Source organism: Marmota marmota, unplaced genomic scaffold (genome assembly GCF_001458135.2).
Source record: "Marmota marmota marmota unplaced genomic scaffold, marMar, whole genome shotgun sequence".
In the NCBI taxonomy this organism is placed as follows: Eukaryota; Metazoa; Chordata; class Mammalia; order Rodentia; family Sciuridae; genus Marmota; species Marmota marmota.
The window spans coordinates 42969582-42989148 of record NW_026000005.1 but is presented as its reverse complement, the minus strand read 5'-3'; the positions used below and the strand labels follow the sequence as shown (position 1 = coordinate 42989148).

General features: G+C 44.0%; 1 protein-coding gene across 12 annotated transcripts in view; it reads left to right on the top strand.

Annotated features, from left to right (window-relative positions):
- Positions 1–19567, top strand: part of Col4a4 (collagen type IV alpha 4 chain) — a 147630-nt gene that overhangs the window by 116477 nt on the left and 11586 nt on the right. For 9 of the 12 annotated variants that reach the window (XM_048808629.1, XM_048808628.1, XM_048808627.1 and 6 more), the window contains 5 exons: positions 147–272; positions 8517–8633; positions 11174–11362; positions 12624–12910; positions 13324–18043. In XM_048808629.1, the coding sequence (XP_048664586.1) occupies positions 147–272; positions 8517–8633; positions 11174–11362; positions 12624–12910; positions 13324–13587 (983 nt within the window). In that variant the 3' untranslated portion in view covers positions 13588–18043. Of the gene's footprint in view, positions 1–146; positions 273–8516; positions 8634–11173; positions 11363–12623; positions 12911–13323; positions 18044–19567 lie in introns of those variants that run through there. The other 3 variants (XR_007349514.1, XR_007349513.1, XM_048808630.1) reach the window with 1 other exon arrangement.

Sequence of the window (19567 nt, the reverse complement as noted above, 5' to 3'; positions counted from 1 at the left end):
TGCCTTCATGGAATGGGCATCAGACTGTTGGAGGTTCTTGTTGACATTTCAGGATAGTGTCAGAAACCTCTCCTTAGCTGGAGAGTGCAGAAGGATCTTGTTCATCAACATTGAACCCGTCACACAGGGGGTGATTCCAATTCCAGGTGAACCAGGGCCACCTGCAGATGTGGATGCCTGTCCCCGGATCCCAGGGCTTCCTGGAGTGCCAGGCACAAGAGGACCAGAAGGAGCTGTGGGGCTCCCAGGACAGAGAGGCCCCCCAGGACTAGGTATGAGCCTTACTCTATTTGTTATTTGCATAACATATTGCTGAAATGAAAGTTTAGGTGTTTTATTGTATAGCTTTGTGTATGGAGCCTAAACCACTAGTAAAAGTGAAAATTTCCTTATTTATTTCCACATAGATCTAAAGATTTAATCATGCACTACTAGATCCACATACCTCTGAGAAGTGTTTTATGTTGAGCTCCTACTTAAATCCTTTATAGTTGGCTAGCTCTGGATGCAGAGTTTGGAAACCCCTTGGCATGACAGCATCCTAAATGGCTAGGGGGTGTCCTATCAATTACCTTGAATAGCTATTGACTTGGTTTTAAGTGAAAAGCAATTGAGTTGGGCTTTGGTGGAGCAGAAACGGAGCCTTCAAGAAGGGAGAGAAGACGTTTCACTTAGAAGAAGGCTAGGTTGAAGGAGGGTTGCTCTGACTTTGTGCAATGACTGCATTATTCACTCAACCTAACTGTACCTGGTGTGACCACTGTCAAGGCAGCAGGATCATTATGGGTATTTAAACTGAACGATTCTGTGAACAGCATTCTCCAAGTGGTTTATTTTCTTCTCACATATCCCCTCCATGATGAGTAATTTACAAAGAGATCAGGCAGTCTGAGGCTGGGCATCTAGAAGTCACTGCTTTCTTGAGGCCAGTTGGCAGTGCCCATGAGTCCAGAAAACCTGTGTGCAGATTATTAGAAGGTCAGTCCCTCTCTTGTTTCCCCTCTACCCAGCTGTGATTTGGGTTCTTCTTGGTTCACGGACAAAGGAATTAGAAGTAGAACTGAGTTTTATACCACCAGTTTTTCTTGTGATTCCTAAGCATCCAGGAAGTGCCCCCTCAACAGGAGTCTGTGTGGTTCTCAGGGGGAAGCAAAACATCTCTGGAGCCTTCCTCAAAATAACAGAGGTTTTTGTTGTTGGTATTTGCTGCATTGTTTCTGTGTTTGTGCACAATCTCAGTGTCAGTTGTAGTGACTTTCCTTAATAGCCTGGGAACACTGGAATTGGGTTAGTGCTTACTTAAGGTCTTTTTCTCTGTCACTCAAACCAGGGTAAAGCTCTGTACCCATCAGTGTAACTCACACACTCTCATTTTAAAACCCAAACATATATGTTATGCATATGTTTGCAATATCTAGGGTTCCCCCCCCCAACAACTTTTTTAAAAGTACTTCTCACAAGTGGAAGATGTGACCTGCAGTGAGGTCCAGCAAATTCAATTCAGTAAATACTTCCAGATTCCCTCTACACTTTGTAAACTACAGTGCTATTGTGGGCAATTCAAAGATAAATAGGATGATTTCTTCCTCCAGGGTCTCCCAGCCTTATGGCAGAAATAGCCAGTGGAACATACGTAACTCAATGGCAGATTGTAATTTGTGTTTTAATGGAGTTGCAGGCCAATGGCATAGAAGAAGAGGGCACAGAGAGGTTAAATCCATGTGGGGGATTGCAGGACTGCTAAAACCCAGCAAAAGCTGGCATTGGAGCAGAGACATAAGTAAAGACTGGGCTTTGAGGAGCCAGAATCATCCAGCAGGAAGGAGTTAGGAGCACAGTGGGGTAGGTTGGTCTATTAACCTGGGAACTAGGAATCAATCAACCATATTCTTGATGCTCTGAGTATGGGAATAGTAGCAACTCAACCCCACTCCCAGAACTGCTGTAGCAGAATCTTCCTTTGAACAAGATCCCCAGGATATTTGCATACAAGCTCAAGTTTGAGAAACCCTAGCTTTATTATATAAATGCTGTCTTTAAAAGATTCAGCTAAGAATAACGCCTTCCATAGCGACTCAGTCTTAGTTGTAGGTCCATGTTGCCTGAAGGAGCTTAAAAAGGGACTGGTGCCCAGCCTCACTGGAGACCAATAAATATGGAAGGAGGTGGAGCCTGATTGTTAGTGCTTTTAAACTTTCCACATCTGACTGTGGCTGGCAGCTGGGTTGAGACCACTTCCTTGCCTCAACATCAAAATTGAGACCAGATGGATGGTTGGATTCACCCATCATGGCAGATTTGGAAAACAATCAAAAATAGTAATTGAGAAAAACAAATATCAAATGGGTAAGTTCTGTATGCTATCACCTGATAGTGATCCTGGGCATATGCAAATTCTCTCTCCAAAAACTGTGAGCTCCCTAAGGAGGCTCTGCTTGCTATGTGGGCCCAGGTGTGATCACCTGCATTCTCTAATTCCTCCTGATGTAGGTTAGAAGGGCTCATCTGCAGGAGGCCATCCCTGGCTTCTTATGTCCTCTCTTTATTGGTGTCCCTGACCCTGCTGGTTGGCAGTAGGGACATCCCAAGGCCAACTCTCTGCCACTTAATGTAATTACTACTAAAACAAAACAAAAATATTGCCTAGTTCTTCTAGGCGAAGCATCACCCTCTCTCCAGGGTCTCGCTGTGTGAACTGCATTCCCCTATGGCCCAGTCCCCCTGGGGCTCTTTTTATCCTACTGTGCGCCTGCTCTGAAGCCATTACTGTCTTTTGGGCCCCTCTTCTTTTACACAGCGTCTGGATTCCTGTTTATGAAGGAGCCCTCTTCACCCTCAATATTTTCCGGTTCCCCTCTCCCATCTGGTCTCTCCTTGCTATCATCCTATCCAGTTACAAAGAAGACAAGTCTATCAGGAGTGTCTAAAGTGGCCCGACCCTGAGTGATGTGGGTCACCTGCAGCATCTGTTGCTTGCTTTCCATGCTTTTCTGAAGGTGATAATTTTGCAGGTGTGTGTGGTGGTGGGGGGTATACCACCCTTTTGGCTGGTTGTGTAGAAATAGCTGCCACTAGAAGAAACACCTCCCCACTCCATGACATTGCTGGTTTCTTCCTGTTTTACTTCAAACGTTCTCTTTCCCTAAGCCAGTTTCATTACCAGGTGCTGGAGCTTGGACTTGCAGAGAAAAACCAAACTTTTGGTTCGATCTTGCCTAGGTTAAGCAGGCAACATCCATGCTGAGTATAACTTGGCATCTGATAGGGATCCTCCACCCAGAAGGTCTAATGCTTTCTCCTCACAGATGCCTTTGATCTGCAATGTTTCCTCCCAGCCCTTTCCAGAACAGCACAGTGGCTGCATGCTGAAATCATCTTGTCAGGGGCTCTGAGAATATCTGAGCTCAGTGTAGGGGTCCTTCCCAAAGAACTGATGTTCTCTTTAAAGCTAGTGGAAAGGGATACGGCAGCTTATACCTGGGGAGATGAGGTTCCCTTCCCCAGGTAGGCTCTGCTTCCCCGGGTAGGATGACATCTTTTTTTGCCCCTTAACCTCATGCAGAATGCAGCCCAGGTGAGCTGGGATGTGGTAAAGAAAAGTGCTTGCTTAGTATGTGTGAGGCCCTGAGTTCCATCCCTAGTACCACCAGGGGAATAAATAAATACAGTCTAGGCACCATGGGGGCACTCAAATTTGTTTCTAATCCAAGGTGCTCCAAAGACGTGATGTCAGCACATCAAATATCAGAATGTCCTCACTAAATGCAATTCAACCACCTTGTGCAGGGTGGGGAGAACAGCTGGGGACAGAAGGTAGAGGGAAGCCTCAGACAGGTTGCTGTATTAGAATGCAAGCAGTGAGGGGCACCCATTCCAGATGGTTCTAGGAGGTAGTGGGCTTATGTGAGGAAGGGAAGCAAAACATCTGCATCACCTGACACCTCAGTCCCCTGCTCTGAACTCTCCAGAGCCTCCCTATTCCCTCCAGGGACAAATCCAATATTTGCCTATTACAAATGCCCCCAGCTGCCCTCTTTAGGTCCTGAAGGTGCCATGACCCACTTTCCTCTAGGCCTTTGCACATGCTGTTTCTTCTGCCCAAGTGCCCTTCATCTGGACCATGCTATTCACTTCTCAACCTCAAGGTCACCTTCCTTATGAGCTTTTCCTGTCTGAATCCAAGGCTCAAGGCTAGAGCCCTTCTCTCTGTGTCCTCTACTTACAATCCTTAGTGTCACATTCGTGTCACCAGAGGTATATGTATTTGCTTGTTTGTTCTGTCCATCCTCCTAGGCCAGGGGTTAAAACCATTTCCTGTAAAGATCAGACAGTAGGTTTCATAGGCTTTGGAGCCAGACACCTGATGTGGTGACCTCTCAGTTTGGCTGCTGTGACATACAAGCACGTGTGAATGAATGAACATATGTCCAGTATCACCGTAGCACACTCCTGGCAGTGGGACCCATGGCATGTGATTTGCTGACCACTGCTTTAAAGACCACAATAACTTTAAGGCAGGCTTTTTCTTACTCATTGTTGCTACCCTTCACAGCCCTGGGTCATAGGAAGTGTTAGATGAATATTTGGGGAATGAATACAGGACCCTCGGGCATAACCTACAAGGTAGAGCATCGTTTCTGAGCCGAGGGTTTCTCAAGTGTTGGCATTTGGAGCCAGATAATCCATTATCCTGTGCATTATAGGTTTCTGAGCAGCATCCGGGTTTCTAAACCCCTAAATATCAGAATCAGACCCCTTGGCCATGGGTCAACCAAAAGGTAAACCAAAAATGTCTCCAGATGTTGCCAATCGCCCCCTAGTGGGCAAGGGCAGAACCACCTGATGTTGAGAACTGTAGAGAGAGGTATGTATGGTAGGGGACAGGAGATGGTAGCATTAGCCAAGGGGATAGTTATTTGGTAAAAGGAGGAAAGAAATCCTTATTGTACACGTTTTTATAAAAAAGAAACTAAACATTTTAAAAGGTCCTATTTATTGCCTGTATATCTTTCCGGTCTCATTTATGCACGTTTTTAAAAAGAGATTATTCTATGCATATTCTTTTGCACACTGCTCTTTTTAATGTGCCATTACTTCTATGTCATTACATATTTTCCTACAATATTATCTGTAGTGGCTGCAGAATATTGCATTATTTCATTGTGCCATAATTTATTTAACTACCACATTCATGAATTATTTATTGATTGCTTTAGTGCCAGCTGCTCTGCAAGAAACAAATTAATCCAACAAGGCCCTGCCCTTTGGAGCAACAGGCTAGCAGAAAATAAAGGGATTCACTGAATTAGCATAGCTGTGTGGAGTGTTAAGAAAGGGTAATGTGGGAATCCATAACAGTGGAACTTAACCTGGAGCCAGGGACGGAGGGTCACAAGGGATATTTAAGGCTTTGGTTCTCAAGCTTGATGGAGCATCTGAATCCCCCAAGAGCTTGTGAAAACACGTATTGCCAGGCCCCACCCTGGACTCCTGGCTTGTTAGAGGGCTCTGAGATTCCTTATTCATAACAAGTTCCCAGGTGGTACTGCTGCTGCTACAGGGACCAACCTAAAGGAACTGCTTTAATTGAAGTATTTCCATTTTTCACCATAATAAACAACTGGTAATGAATATCTTTCTGGGTAATGAATAAGCAACCCATTATCACCCATAAGCAGCCCTGATTGTAAAGGAGAACAAACTAACGATTAGGAAGGAAGATTCTGGGTCTGGACTACATGTGCTGTGCCACATAAGCTCTCGGTGATGCAGTTTCTGCATCTGTTAAAAGGGCTGGTGGTGTGAATTATATGAGTAAATATCAGAGAAAGCACTTAGAACTGACCGGATAAACAGAACATCTTCTTGCTATTTTTAGTGTCAATGTTGTCTCCTTAAGATAAATTCCGGGTAGAATTTCTGGCTTAAAGATTAGGCAGAAATATGAAAAAGATAATAATAACAACAACAACAAAAAGAAGAGGCAGAGATATAGGATTTTCAGAATATACTACCACTTTTATGACTAGAAAGAGTTTAGCTTTAAATTTTAATTTATAATTGGGAACAGTCATTCTCAAAATGTGGTCCCTGGAAAGAGCAACGAGTGGGAACTTGGAAATGTAGATTCCTAGGCCCCACCCACCCCAGCCCTGCTGAGGCAAAGTGGGAGGACCACTGTTTGAGAACTTCTTTGGGCTTCTGTTCACAGAACCAGCAGTACCTGTGCCATTAGGATGTTTCTCAGATGGGGTGGCAGGGGAAGGTCAGAGGCCAGGGACTGGACTACAGGTAATTGCAATTAGGGCCTGGTCTGGGGCAAAAGAGGCTCATGGATGGGCCTTTCAGAGACAGGACAGAGAAGGAAACTCTGTGGGAATATCTGATTTCTGCTGGCTTGCCAAAACCAAATCAACCCTCCCTAAGCCTCCATGCATCCTTTGCTTGACAGGGATGGTGATTTAAGGCACAGGATTTGGGTCTCTGTCTTTTCTTAATTCATCAATTTGATGGGCTGAGGCCCAAGTCAATGGGCTAAACTGGTTTCTTAAATGGGGGTGGGGGATCTCAGTGAACTGCAGAGATTGATTGGCATCCTCAGCTTTGTCATCCTCACATCATTATGGGAGAGCAGAGGAAGGAGGCAAGATGCAAAGCCACTGAAGAGAGCCCCCTTGGACTTAAAGGTTAGTTTTAAGGTATGTTGGTTTTCTCAGGCCACCATTACAAAATGCCACAGGAGGAGCTGAAACAACAGAGAATTTTACCACAGCCCCGGCTGCTGCAAGTCCAACTTCAAGGTGTTGGTGGGTTTGGTTTCTGCTGATGCCTCTCTCCTTGGCTTGCAGATGGTGGTCTTCCATGTCCTCACATGGCCTTTGCTCTGTGCATTTCAGGTACATACATCCCCAGTGTCCCTTTGTATGTCCAAGTTTCCTCTTCTTGGAAAGACACAAGTCAGATTGGATTATGCCCCACCTGAACAGCCTGATTTTAACTTAATCAATTCTTCAAAGGCCCTGTTCCTTACTCATTTATTCCAAGACACTGGGAGTTAGGTCTTCAACATATCAATTTAAGAGGAGAGCGACGCAAATCCGTCCCTAATAAGCTAATTTGTGAAACAGAGAGAAAACAAACAAAATAACAATAACAACAACAACAACAACAAACAAGAAGTAGAGACTAGAAACCTGGAGAGGGCTTGTAATTCAGGCAGCTAGAGCAGTAACTTTCCCAAAGACAATGACCATGTCTGCCACTCTGACCAAATGGAGATTTGGCCAATTAATTGATGTCTGGACAAAAGAAGTAACCAGGCACTTAACCCCTCCAGGAGCATGGTTGCTGCAATGGTCTCCAAGTTTTCATCCTCTGAGAATGTCCCTAGATTCTGAGGGGGCTAGGGTTGCAGCAACCTTTACACTTGGCCTCCTGGAGCTAGGTTTGCTGCTCACCATACCTGATGGACTCCATGGCCTGAGCCTTCTCCCTACTTGTTGCAAGCCAGCCATGGGCTGTGTGTGGTAGCTATGAACATTTGAGCACATGAGGGGACCGGACAGATGTTGCTGCTTTGACTGGACTGTGTGACGTATGTGCCCTTTTCACTTGCTCTGTCTTTGATCCCACAGGGCACCTGAGATGGGTGTGGCCTTCCAAGATGTCAGTCAATCTGCTGGCCACAGGACATCACCAAGCAACCCCCTGAAACCTAATCCCTTGCCTTATTTGGGTTGAACTTTCCCGAATGTCTTTTTCCCTCAATAAATAGGTTGGCTTCAAGCATTCTCTCTCTCTCTCTCTTTCCAACGGATCCCTAAGGTCGAGAGCCATCCCTGATTCCTGCAAGCAAAAGGTCTTTCTGTGTGTTGCATGCTTCTTTCACCGTTTTCTTAGTTATTGATGCAGCCAGCTTTTGTGAACCCAGCTCAGGTCACCAGCCTGACTAGCTGGTGATACCTATTGGCATAAGAGTATACCTTGTTCTATGACTGCTGGGAAGAGTGACTTGGATAATCCATGTGAAGGGATTAGCCTGATACCTCGCCCATTGTAAACACTCAATTGAAAAGCTGTTTAAAAAAATTGCTGGCTCCAAATTTAACTTAACCCCCCACTAAATCCTATTAAATTTCACTCATTCCTTCATTGAGGCTTTAAAAATATTCATTCCAAAGGATAATATGTAATTATAAAAGCCATACATGTTTAAGTTTTTTTCTAAAGGAAAAATACAATAATATTGAAGAAAATGGGAAAAGCTCTTTCTCAATGGCTCCTAGTCTCCTGCTCTGAGTCAGGCCCAGCCCTTTACAGGCTCATCCACTTAATGAAGAGACTCCTTTGTCCCAGCTGCAAAGTGGAGATGGCATAATTGTAGCTTCATAGCCAAGAAGAACAGATGAACTGGCGCAGTGCAGTCAAGAAGGAAGCCCTGGGCTGGCACCTGCGTGCAGGTGGCAATGGCCCCAGGAGCCCTGCTATTCTTACCACTGTCTTGAATTTGTCCGCAGGGTGCAAAGGAGAACCTGGACTGGATGGCAGGAGGGGCGATGATGGTGTCCCTGGGCCTCCTGGACCTCCTGGACACAAAGGTGATGCTGGAGAGGCTGGTTGCCCTGGAGCCCCAGGTAAGGGTTTCTGTTTCTCCTCTTTTCTCTGATGCTGGGGACCTAAGATGCTCTGTCCTCTCTCTCAAGCAGCTTTGCAAACAGGATGTATTTGCCTTAGAAACCAGCTTAGCAGGTACCAGGGAGACATGAGAAGGGGGTGGCTGCTTCTCCCATATTCAAATGGATGCAAAACCATCCAACAGATCTAGTTCATAAATCCTGTCAGCACTCTCCCAGACTGCTCCGCGTCATCATGAATGGCTCGGCTACTGCAGCTGTTCAGTTTTCAAGGTCCTGAAGGGCCCATCAGCCTGGTTTACTATGGGATTGCCCTTGAAAGACGGCTGAGGATCTTGGGCACAGTGTGTTTCCAACCTGTGTCACTGGCCGTATGGCTTGGCCTGTGGTTTTTTGAGTTTACTTCTTATCCATGTGTGTATGTATATAGGTAGATAGGTGGGTAGGTACTGGGAATGGAACCAAGGGGCATTTTACCTCTGAGCTACATCCCCAGTCTTATTTTTTGAGACAGAGTCTTGCTAAGTTGCCCAGGCTGGCCTCAAACTTGTGATTCTCCTCTCCCAGCCTCCCAAGTTGGTGGGATTATAGGCGGACACCCTGGCACCTGGAACTTGATCTTATTGAAATAGCTACTGATATATATATATATATATATATATATATANATATATATATATATATATATATATATATATATATATATATATATATATATAATACAGGGCTCTTAAGGAAAAAACTGGGGGAGTAGGTAAGAGGGGAGATATGACTCTTTAGAATATAAATCTGAACTATAATGCAGGGGATAGGGGTGTAGCTCAGTGGTAGAGCACTTGCCTAGCATATGTAAGACCCTGGGTTCCATCCTCAGCACATCAGAAGGAAAAAAATAGAGAGAGAGAGAAAAAAAAAAAAACAGGTAGCATTTCAAGCATGAGGACCCAAAGACTTAAGACACAATCTTATCTTTGGGGAGCATCTGTCAAGGGAAGTCCACACCTGGTTGGTAATGAGCAGTAATGAGCCAGGAGGGCTGGGTGGACAGCGCCTGCAGCAGAGTGGAGCTTGGTTCTAGAAGATGCGGCTTTGGCCAGTTGTTCCCTATACAGATGCACATCCAACACGCTTTTCTTTCAAGTATGAAATTTTGAATTGTGAAATCTTTACAGGTCAAACAAAACACATGAGCAGACCTGATTCAGTCCACAAGCAGCCACTTGGTAATATCTGGTTTACAGTGTAGATGGGGAGAGCCTGTCAGTCTTGCAGGAACAAGTTGATTAAAGCAAAACCAAAACACCTTTCATTTCAAAGTCTAACTTCACCTTTAGTTCTTGGCAATTAGAAAGAGCCAGTTGGCCTGGTCACAGGTCAGCCCCTTTGGAGTGTCAGAGGGGACAGACTTTGCTTGCTTTTTATAGAGTGCTTATTTCCCATCTGCCAACAAGAATTCTAAAACTAGCCCTTCCTTCCACCTCACTCCCTTATAAAAGAAGAGAACTTTGCAAGTTCAAGACCAGCCTGGGGGAAAAAAAAAAGGTGTGGGGGTTAGCTCAGTGGTATGGCAGGCACTCTGTGGCTCAACCCCCAGGAGAGAGAGAGAGAGAGAGAGAGAGAGAGAGAGAGAGAGAGAGAGAGAGAGAGATATGGATGTGTGTGGATCCCAAGCCCCCTCCTCAGAATGGAACCTATACTATAATGTTTTGGTGTTTTGGAGCCAGAGAGGCCTGGCACTTGTATGAAGACCAATTTTGAGGAGGCCTGCCCCCAGCCAGGTCTGAGAAGGCAGGGAGACCACACTTAAATGTTCTTCTTCTTTTCTTGCCAGCACTTACTACTTCCTAAGGTGCTTTATAACTTCTCATTTTGTTATGCTTATTGTCATTTCTTTTCCTCAAGTGGCATTAAGCTCAGGGAGGGCAGGGATTGCCCTGTTTTCTCTTTTTATGCGAATGTGGCTCAAGCACCTAGAAGTTACTGGTACCAAATACAATCATCCCTGAGGATTCACGAGCTGGGGTTAGTTCCAGGACTCACTGCAGATGCCAACATCCAAGGCTGCTTTCCTCGGGCATACTATTTGTACATGACCTATGCACATCCTCTTGTATACTTTAAATCACTTCTAAACTTCTTTTAATATCTTTTACCATGTAGTAAGTACTTACCATGTAAGTAGCTGTTATTCTTTGCTGTTTAGGGAATAAGGACAGGGGAAAAAGTCTGCATGTTAAGTACAGATGCAATTTTTTGTTTGGAGTAGTTTCAATCTATGGTTGGCAGAACCCATGACTGTGGCACCTGCAGATGCAGAAAGAAGATGGTACTTGCTGGAGGAGTCGTGTTTGTGCCTATTGTGGCACTTGCTGGAGGAGTCTGTTTGTGTATATGCAGTTGTGTGAGGGGGATACTCCTGGAAGTGGCCTGTGTCCTGCTTCCTTCCCTCTTCTGAGTGCTCAGTACAGCACTGGAATAGAGGTTCTTGGAAATGTTTGTTGAACAGAACCCCCTAAGCTTTCTTTTCTTTCCTGTTCCAGGCCCTCCTGGTTCCCCTGGTGATCCTGGGCCCAGAGGAGTTGGCCCTGGATACCTCAGTGGCTTCCTCCTAGTACTCCACAGTCAGACAGCTCAAGAACCCTCCTGCCCTGTGGGCATGCCCCAGCTCTGGACTGGGTATAGTCTGTTATACCTGGAAGGCCAAGAGAAAGCTCACAATCAAGACCTTGGTAAGGATATATCACAAGATTCCCTTGCCATTGGAGAATCATACCTCAGGGTTAATATTATAGATTCATCAATGTTCATCTTTTATGAGATTATTATTACTTCAAAAACTACTATGCTATTTGCCAACTATCTTTTGAGGTATCAAAGAAACTTATTCTGTTTATAGTTATTATTATCTGGCCACCTATTATTCGTTACAAAAAATAAGATAAAATAAACAATTTTTCCACAGTAAGGTAAATATAACTCTGTCATAAAAGGCAGTTTTTACTCCCAAATGTGAACTATTTAATCAGGACCTGGGGAGTTCCTGGATTTCGTACATGTACAATGGCACATGGCCACGCCTGGTGGTTATACCTCACAGCACCTGCCAGCACCACTCCCTGCTCGACTCCAATTTGTTGTTAAACTGCAGGACTTGCAGGCAAGGGTTTAGGTATTGGGTTCTGACAAACACTGTCTTTCCAAGATAGCAGTGGTTGAGGGGCAGTGGGAATTGATGCACCAAGGGGACTGTGACCCCAATGTTAGAAAGAGAGTTACAGGCACAAGCCTAGGGTGACAGCTGCTCACACATCCATCTGCCTTTCTCCTTGGGTTCAGCTGTGACCTTTCCCATCACAGTTCCCTTGAGCACCTGACAGGAGGAAGAAGGAACATTTGACGTCTTTAATCTGCTGCCTTCTCTTCTCCTCCCCATCTGCCACCAGTCTTGCTTCTGCCCTGGTCTGGCCAGATCACCCATCCCACAGCCCCTTGCCCTCTGGCCTTCAGACCCCCCTGAGATGAGCAGACACCCAGACACTCTCTCTCCCACCCATGGTTGGCCTTCTTCACTGCTGTACCTTCTTCTTCCAATAGTCTCCTCCATCTCCAAGCCTGACTCATATATATATATATATTTCAAGTCCCAGCTTCAAATAATTCCTCCAGTTGTCACTCCCAGAGCCCCAGGTACCCCTCCTTCATAGGGTTGTCAGGCTGAATTTTCATTGTCTGCCTGCCTGTCTGCTCCGCCTGGGCCCTGAGCTTCACTTAGACAGACAGATGATCCCACGCACCTCCAGCACCTGCCCACTGCTGGGCTCACGGGGGAGGGAAGAGCAGAGGAGGGTTGGCCCACGCGGTCTCACCACCACGGAGCAGGCTGTGGCATGGGCCTCCACAGACCAGACCAGGTGTCTGCTCATGCCCTGTGTGGAAAGGTCCCCTCGCAAGCACAGGGGGCTCACACTGGTGTCTCTCCTTTGCTCGGAGGTCTGGCGGGGTCTTGCCTTCCGATGTTTAGCACCCTGCCCTTTGCCTACTGCAACATCCACCAAGTGTGCCACTACGCCCGGAGGAACGACAAGTCCTACTGGCTAGCCAGCGCAGCGCCCCTCCCCATGATGCCCCTCGCAGAGGAGGACATCCGCCCGTACATCAGCCGCTGTGCCGTGTGCGAGGCCCCAGCACAGGCGGTGGCGGTGCACAGCCAGGATCAGACCATCCCCCCGTGTCCACGGGCCTGGAGGAGCCTCTGGATCGGGTACTCCTTCCTGATGGTGAGTGCCCTGCCCTGGGGTCTTGTCACACCTGCTGTGTTCTAGCACCTTCTCTGGCCCTTTCTGTCTGGGTTGGACAGTAATTTTGCTCACTCTGTGCAGACAGCAGTAGGACATGAGGTCATGAACGCCATTACAAACCACAGAAGGTCGAGATACAGGGCCACTATTATTTTTTTATTGTCGTTTTTTTATCAGTTTGGTAGAATTTAGAAAATGGATTTGCTTTAGCTATTGGCAAAATTGGCTCCGCTGTGTGCTTCCTACTACTTCCCAGCGGGTTGTACTTTGTTCTTTATGGAATGATTTACAGAAAAATGTTAACAGCGGGCCCAGACCTGGGCATGGCCCCGAAGTGGGTATGGGCTGTGGGCGTGTATCTGAGCCCTAATTCTCTCTTGTTGCCTGCGTAGCACACAGGAGCTGGGGACCAAGGAGGAGGGCAGGCCCTCATGTCGCCTGGCAGCTGCCTGGAAGATTTCAGAGCGGCACCGTTCCTTGAATGCCAGGGCCGGCAGGGAACTTGCCACTTTTTCGCAAATGAGTACAGCTTCTGGCTGACGTCGGTGCAACCAGACATGCAGTTTTCCTCCGCCCCCTCACCAGACACCTTGAAAGAAGGCCAGGCCCAGCGCCAGAAAATCAGCAGGTGCCAGGTCTGTATGAAGTATAGCTAGAGAAGGCGGAACTCATCAGCGTGTGCCAAGAGACACTTCGGAGGGAGCTCCGGCTTCCCAGGCTGTGCTAAGAGATTCACTGGTGCTATTCTGGACCCCACTTCATTTTCAGCTGTTCCCTGTCTCAAGGTGGTCATTCCCAGAGTCCTCCAGGTCCTCCTCCCTCCTTCCTTACAGATTAAGCAAAGGTTACATGGTGGATTTGTTTTTACCCACTAATCTAGATGAAGCCCACATATTCTTACTTTGTTGGGGATGGTGGAGTATAGGCTTTATTTGAAAATATGCTAATACCCTAAAAGGTGAGTGGATGGTAAAAGCAAGATTACAAATTATGCTACTGAAAATTTCATTCATTGGTTAACAGCATCTCAAACAAATGAAGTCAATTACTCTATAATATAGTGGCTTTTGGATGGATTTTACAGGAAAAAAATATAGGGCAACAAATGAAACCAGAAAGTAGAGATTTTCAACATTTCAAAAATGATTTCCTCTGTAATCTATTTTTTCCACGCACTTTAAATAATCATAAAACCATGACCCAAAGAGATTTAAAAAAAAGAAAGAAAGAAAGAAAGAAAAAGAAAAAAAAATAATCCACACTGCCAGCATTAACAGTTCATTTCAAAGCAGAATGAATCACTGTGCCAGGAAGGCCCACAGTCTCTGTATTCTAGAGCTGCGACATTAGCATAAACACATCACAGATGACTATAAAAACATTATGTTCTCTTCTGCATTTTTCAGAGAATGGAAATGCCTACTTTGGCAACCCTTTTGAAAAGTAGCAATTATGGAAAAATATATATTCAATAAGGGATTAGGAGCCTAAAAGCTATTAATGAATATTAAAGTAGTGATTCACAAAAATTGACTCTCCATTGCAGTGAGCTCCCAAACAGACCGCTTTTCCCCAGTCGGGGTCCTCAGTGCTAATGGGACTGAAGCCACATGGGGCTTACTCAGGCGGGCACAGGGTTTCTACAAAGCATCTCTCTCCCGCCCCAGGAAAACCTGCAGAGCTTCCTTACAGCTCACAATGGACACTTTCTCTCCACATACATAATGGCAGCTCACTTGGGGACATGACAGGGCTATCATTATGCACTTGGGAGTAAATTAAGGGCCGACTTAATTAAGCTTAGGTAAGAAAATTCATTTAAGGGTCACCCCCCCAGGAAGGTATGGACAGTCTTTAAAAGAAACAAAGATGATCTACAACTTGAATTTTATATTCCTGTGATTGGTGTTTACAGGAACATCCCAGTTTGCCAATTTTAAAAACATACCTTTTATGAGTATTGTACCGAGGCAGTCATTTGACATTTGGCATCAGTAATTTTTATAAAAGTTTAGAAGCTATGTCACTTTCAAATAGGAAAAGGTCTGTTTTCTATTTTGCCAGGAATCTGGTGGTCTAATCCTACAAAACAGAAGATTTGTTAGAAAAGATTTTCAGAAAACTGATCTTCCTCACGTAAAGAAAATGTCGTTTAGGAGAAAACTGAAGGAACTTTTCATGAAAGTAACATCCATATTAGTGCTTACTTTCAGTGTGCTTAAAAATAATTGAGAGAAAACTCAATTAAAATTTTGTTTATAACAAATGTTTTCCTTGCCAAACTTTGGTTAGTAATGAGTTCTTCTCTGTAGAATAGATTTTAAATGTGTTTTCTATGGGCTGCCTGTGGGAGGGCAATCTATTTTAAGGGTACATTCTGCTAAAAAGATAAATGTATATTTTAAGATGAAATTTTTTATTGATGTAGCAAAACATTCCTAGTTAATTTGCCCCCCTTTTAACCATGCTATGCATGTTAAATATGTCTGGGTAGCTCAAATTTAAGCCTAGAGGTAAGGATGAAAAATGGAACATCAGAATTGTATCTTGCTTGCTAAATTATTTTAAATCCTTTAACTCTGGTATTAGAGTATTATCTTAGCAAACTTTAAAACATGTAAAACAAACAAACAATACAACAAACACTAGGCTGCATTAAGTGGACTTTCCTCCACAGTGTGTCTGGGACAGTGAGTATAAGGTAGTTCAGAATACTGACATCACAGGAGTCCTCTCTAAATATAGCCCAAATGCTGCCCTCCTGGCTTTGAAGAAGTATTTTAAATGGTCAAATTGGCAGAATAGGAAAAAGAACTTATTTATTTTAAGCCATTATTTTTTTCACCTCGTTATATATCAATGTGCTTTTTAAATTACCCTTTCTCTTGAAGGCCATGAATTTGTTCTAATCCATCACCGGTAATGATCCTTATCAAAATCTCTCTCCCCATAACTGGTTGGACTGTACCTTGATTGCCTAGTGGGAAGTGCTCTGAGGCTCAAGCTGGAGGACTAAGATGCTTCCCTCTGGATCCTTATTCTGGGAAGGACACCAGGTGGTCCCCCATGCTGCATGTGGTGGGTTCCTTCTGCTCTCCAACTCCCCAGGCTGCATCTGAGTCATCTTCCTCTGGATTGCTGCCTCCTCTCCAGCATCTTTGTACCTAACGAGACTCTCCAACTACCCTCTTGCAGTAGACATCTTCCGACCAGTTCCTCCAGTTTCAAATCTCAGTTGTCATCTAAGTTCCATCCAAACTTGGTTTTGTTATCTTTTGGCTTAAAACCCTTCAATGACTGCATTGCCCAAGTCCAAATGACTTCACAATGGGTGAGAGGTCCAGCATGAACTGTCCATGGCTTACACCTGGGACTATCTCTTGCCACCATGAATTGTACACCGTTCTGCAAACTCTCGCAGTACCTCTGTGCCTTTGGTTCCTTCTCTTACACCAGCCATATCTTCCCTCTGGTCTACTGACTTGGCAGATGCCTACATATCTTTCAAGACTAAATTAGGGGCATGCATGTGAATTCCCTCAAGGAGATTTGGACTCTCTTTAGCTGCCACCAATACAATTAGTGGGGCTGGCCTCTCTTTCTGTTTCCCCAGTACTTCTTTAAGGTCTCAGCACATGTCCTTCAATCCCTAACTAAAATCTAAGCCTCTGGAGGGCAGGGACCACACTTCATTTGTCCAGTGCTAGCAGAACTTAGCATATTGTTGCCAACACTTTTATTCAATGATAATTCTACAAGCCTCATTAGGCATTAGATGTTCAGGTCTGCATATAAGGTCCTCAGTGGTAAAATGGTAAATAAGCCATTTCTTAACTTCAAAATATCAGAATGTTCAACATTCTGCACACCCACAATCTCCTATTACAACTCCTGCAGAAAGGCAATTAAGCTTTAGTCATCACTTTTCCCCTCAAAAATAATTTTTTAATATAAAATGAAATTTCAGAAATGATGAGATTTGAAAGACTTGGCTTAGAGAAGACCCTTCATTGTACTGTGCCATGACAGTTCATACTGGAACCACTATTCCCTCTTGATTTAAGAGCTTCCTAGCAAAAGTATGCCTCTACAAAATTTGTGTGTATGTAATGGTGCTTAGAAAAATAGCCAGTGGAATGGTCCATGAAACTTAAGATTTTTATCAAAGATTTTATTTGGAGCCTATTGTAGATTAGCAAACCATCTGTGTTCCAGGAAATTATATTATTAATTATATTAGATTTGTGTTTTATCAGCTCACTGCAATAATTTGACAATTGTAACTTTTACTTGGTTCAGCTGCAAGAATGGTGGGAAAATGACTTTAGAGTTGGTTGTACGCAGATCTTGATCCAGCTCCATCTCTATCCAGCTGGTTCACCTGGGCCAGTTCCACAACTCCCTCAACCTCATTTCCCTCATTTATCTAATAGGATGATAGGACATAATACTTACTCTTGTGTTGAAAGTTAAAGTTAGATTATCTCTCTCACAAATAGCTATCATCATGCATTGATTATGGCCACATCTTTTATTTAATTATTCAATGTGAAAAATATTCCTTGGGTGTTTTTTTTTTTTTAAACACACAATAGAGAGCTATGATTCTCAAAAGGCATATAAATTACTGATTAGAATTATTATACCTGGTCAATTCTTAATGTTTTGGGGAATGCTATTTTATTTATATCCTCAAAATTACTGTACCAAACACACACACACAATCATAATTTCCTGCAGGGACATTACTGGTAAGTTCTGTGGGGAACAAACAATTGATGTTAAAGATCAGTACTGTGTAATTGTCACTGTTATTATCTGCCAGGAAACTCTGCATAATGCATTTTAAACCACCAAGGCTGGCTGCCACATTTGTGTGAAATGCTTGAATTTTATGGTGCTTAAATATTTAAAGATTTATGGAAAAAATGTGAAACATGGCCAATAAATTGCATTCCTCTCTTTAACCTAGAGTTGTAAAGCTACAAGTAACTTGAACAAGTAACTTCTGCAAGATGCCTGGCTTGCTGTTGACACTTAAGTCTTTGCTGTATTACCACTTATATATAATATGGTTCCTTATACATAAAGTTCTGTAGTGGCTTCCCTAAATAATTGTGTTTCATTTGAATTAATTTTCTTTCAAGCCAAAGTGGGTTTACTTTGTTTAACCTACTTCATAATGGGTCCCACCCTTTGAAATGGCATAGTGGGGAAAATAAGGAATGTTCCTTGGTGGATGTAAATTGAAAAGGGAAGATCAGAGGCTTGAAAGGATGGGATTCTGAGGCTCTGTGAAGCACAGTTCTGCACCCAGTGAAAGAGACAAAAAACGAAAACAGGCCTGAGGGCAGAAAGGCTGCATCTACACCCATTGAGTTGCCTGAACAGTGTGTGGCTCAGACATTTCTGGGCCTCAGTTGTCTCATTAATTGAGCAAGAATGAAACCACCTGCTTCACAAGGTTATTCTGCAGGATTACAGGTATGTGAGTCAGCTATATAAATATGAAATGTAACCTGTAGCCCTGAGTTGCTGGAATTGAGGATAAGTGGAGTACAGGTGATCAATAAGTTTCTTGGACTTAGTCTTTTAAATGCAAGGGAACTTCAATGATATTTGGTTAAAACTCTTACCTGATGGGAAAATAAGGATATTTAACATTTATTGTGCACCTACTATGTAACAGAAACCATATAAACCCTACCATATGTGCTCCCTCAATGCCACAAACATCCTACTTTACCTCCAAGGAAACTGTTTTAGAATAAATAACCTGCTCAAGGTCATAGAGTTAGTACCTAGAACTTGAACCCGCTCTGCCTGTTGCTATAGACAGTGCTCTCTCTCATGACACCATTACCTCTTAGGAACTTTCTCTACTTGTGGATAGGTTAGAAAATAGTGATCCTAGTTGGTAGGGAGGCCAGAGAGCAAGCTCTGCTGTGCACAAATGGGGTGGGGTCAAAAGCCTGGGTGGAGCCCTGTTATCCAGGCTAACGACTCCCACTTTTATCTTTGGCAACCAACAGACAATAAAAGGCATCTGAGATGATGAGTGGCACTGCAAAAGAGTGGTTTTTGGAAGCCTAGATGGGTAGCCTGGTGGAGAATGAGTGAAGACTTTGAAGCACTGAGCAGAGTAATGACTTGAAAGATTTTAAGGTCCTCCTGAGAGTCTGTGGTTTGAAAATGAAATATTAGGGGCCCCAAAAATTTAAATAGAAAGAAAATTAGGAAATGACTGTAGTGAGCCACAGGAAGGGAAAGGAAGAAATGATAAGTTTTTTAAAATGAGTAATTGAATATTTTAGCTATTGAATAATCAATCTCTGGAGAGAAACTAAAACTGGGAACAAGGATGCAAGGTCTTCCCCCACCCCAACCCCACCTTATGGTCCTGTGTGTGGAGGGGTCACCTCATTCCCTTAGCTTACTCCCCAGGCAGCAGAACATGTGCCAAATACGTAGACTGGCCCTAGTGCTACCAAAAGTAGTTAATTCCTTCTCAGCTTGAGCTTCACCAGCAGGCATTTATAAAGACGGAGGAGAGTTGAACATTACTGTGCACAACTGTGGAATCTCAGGCAATGAATTTCAACTCATGAACAGGAAGTGATTCTAACTACTTCCTCT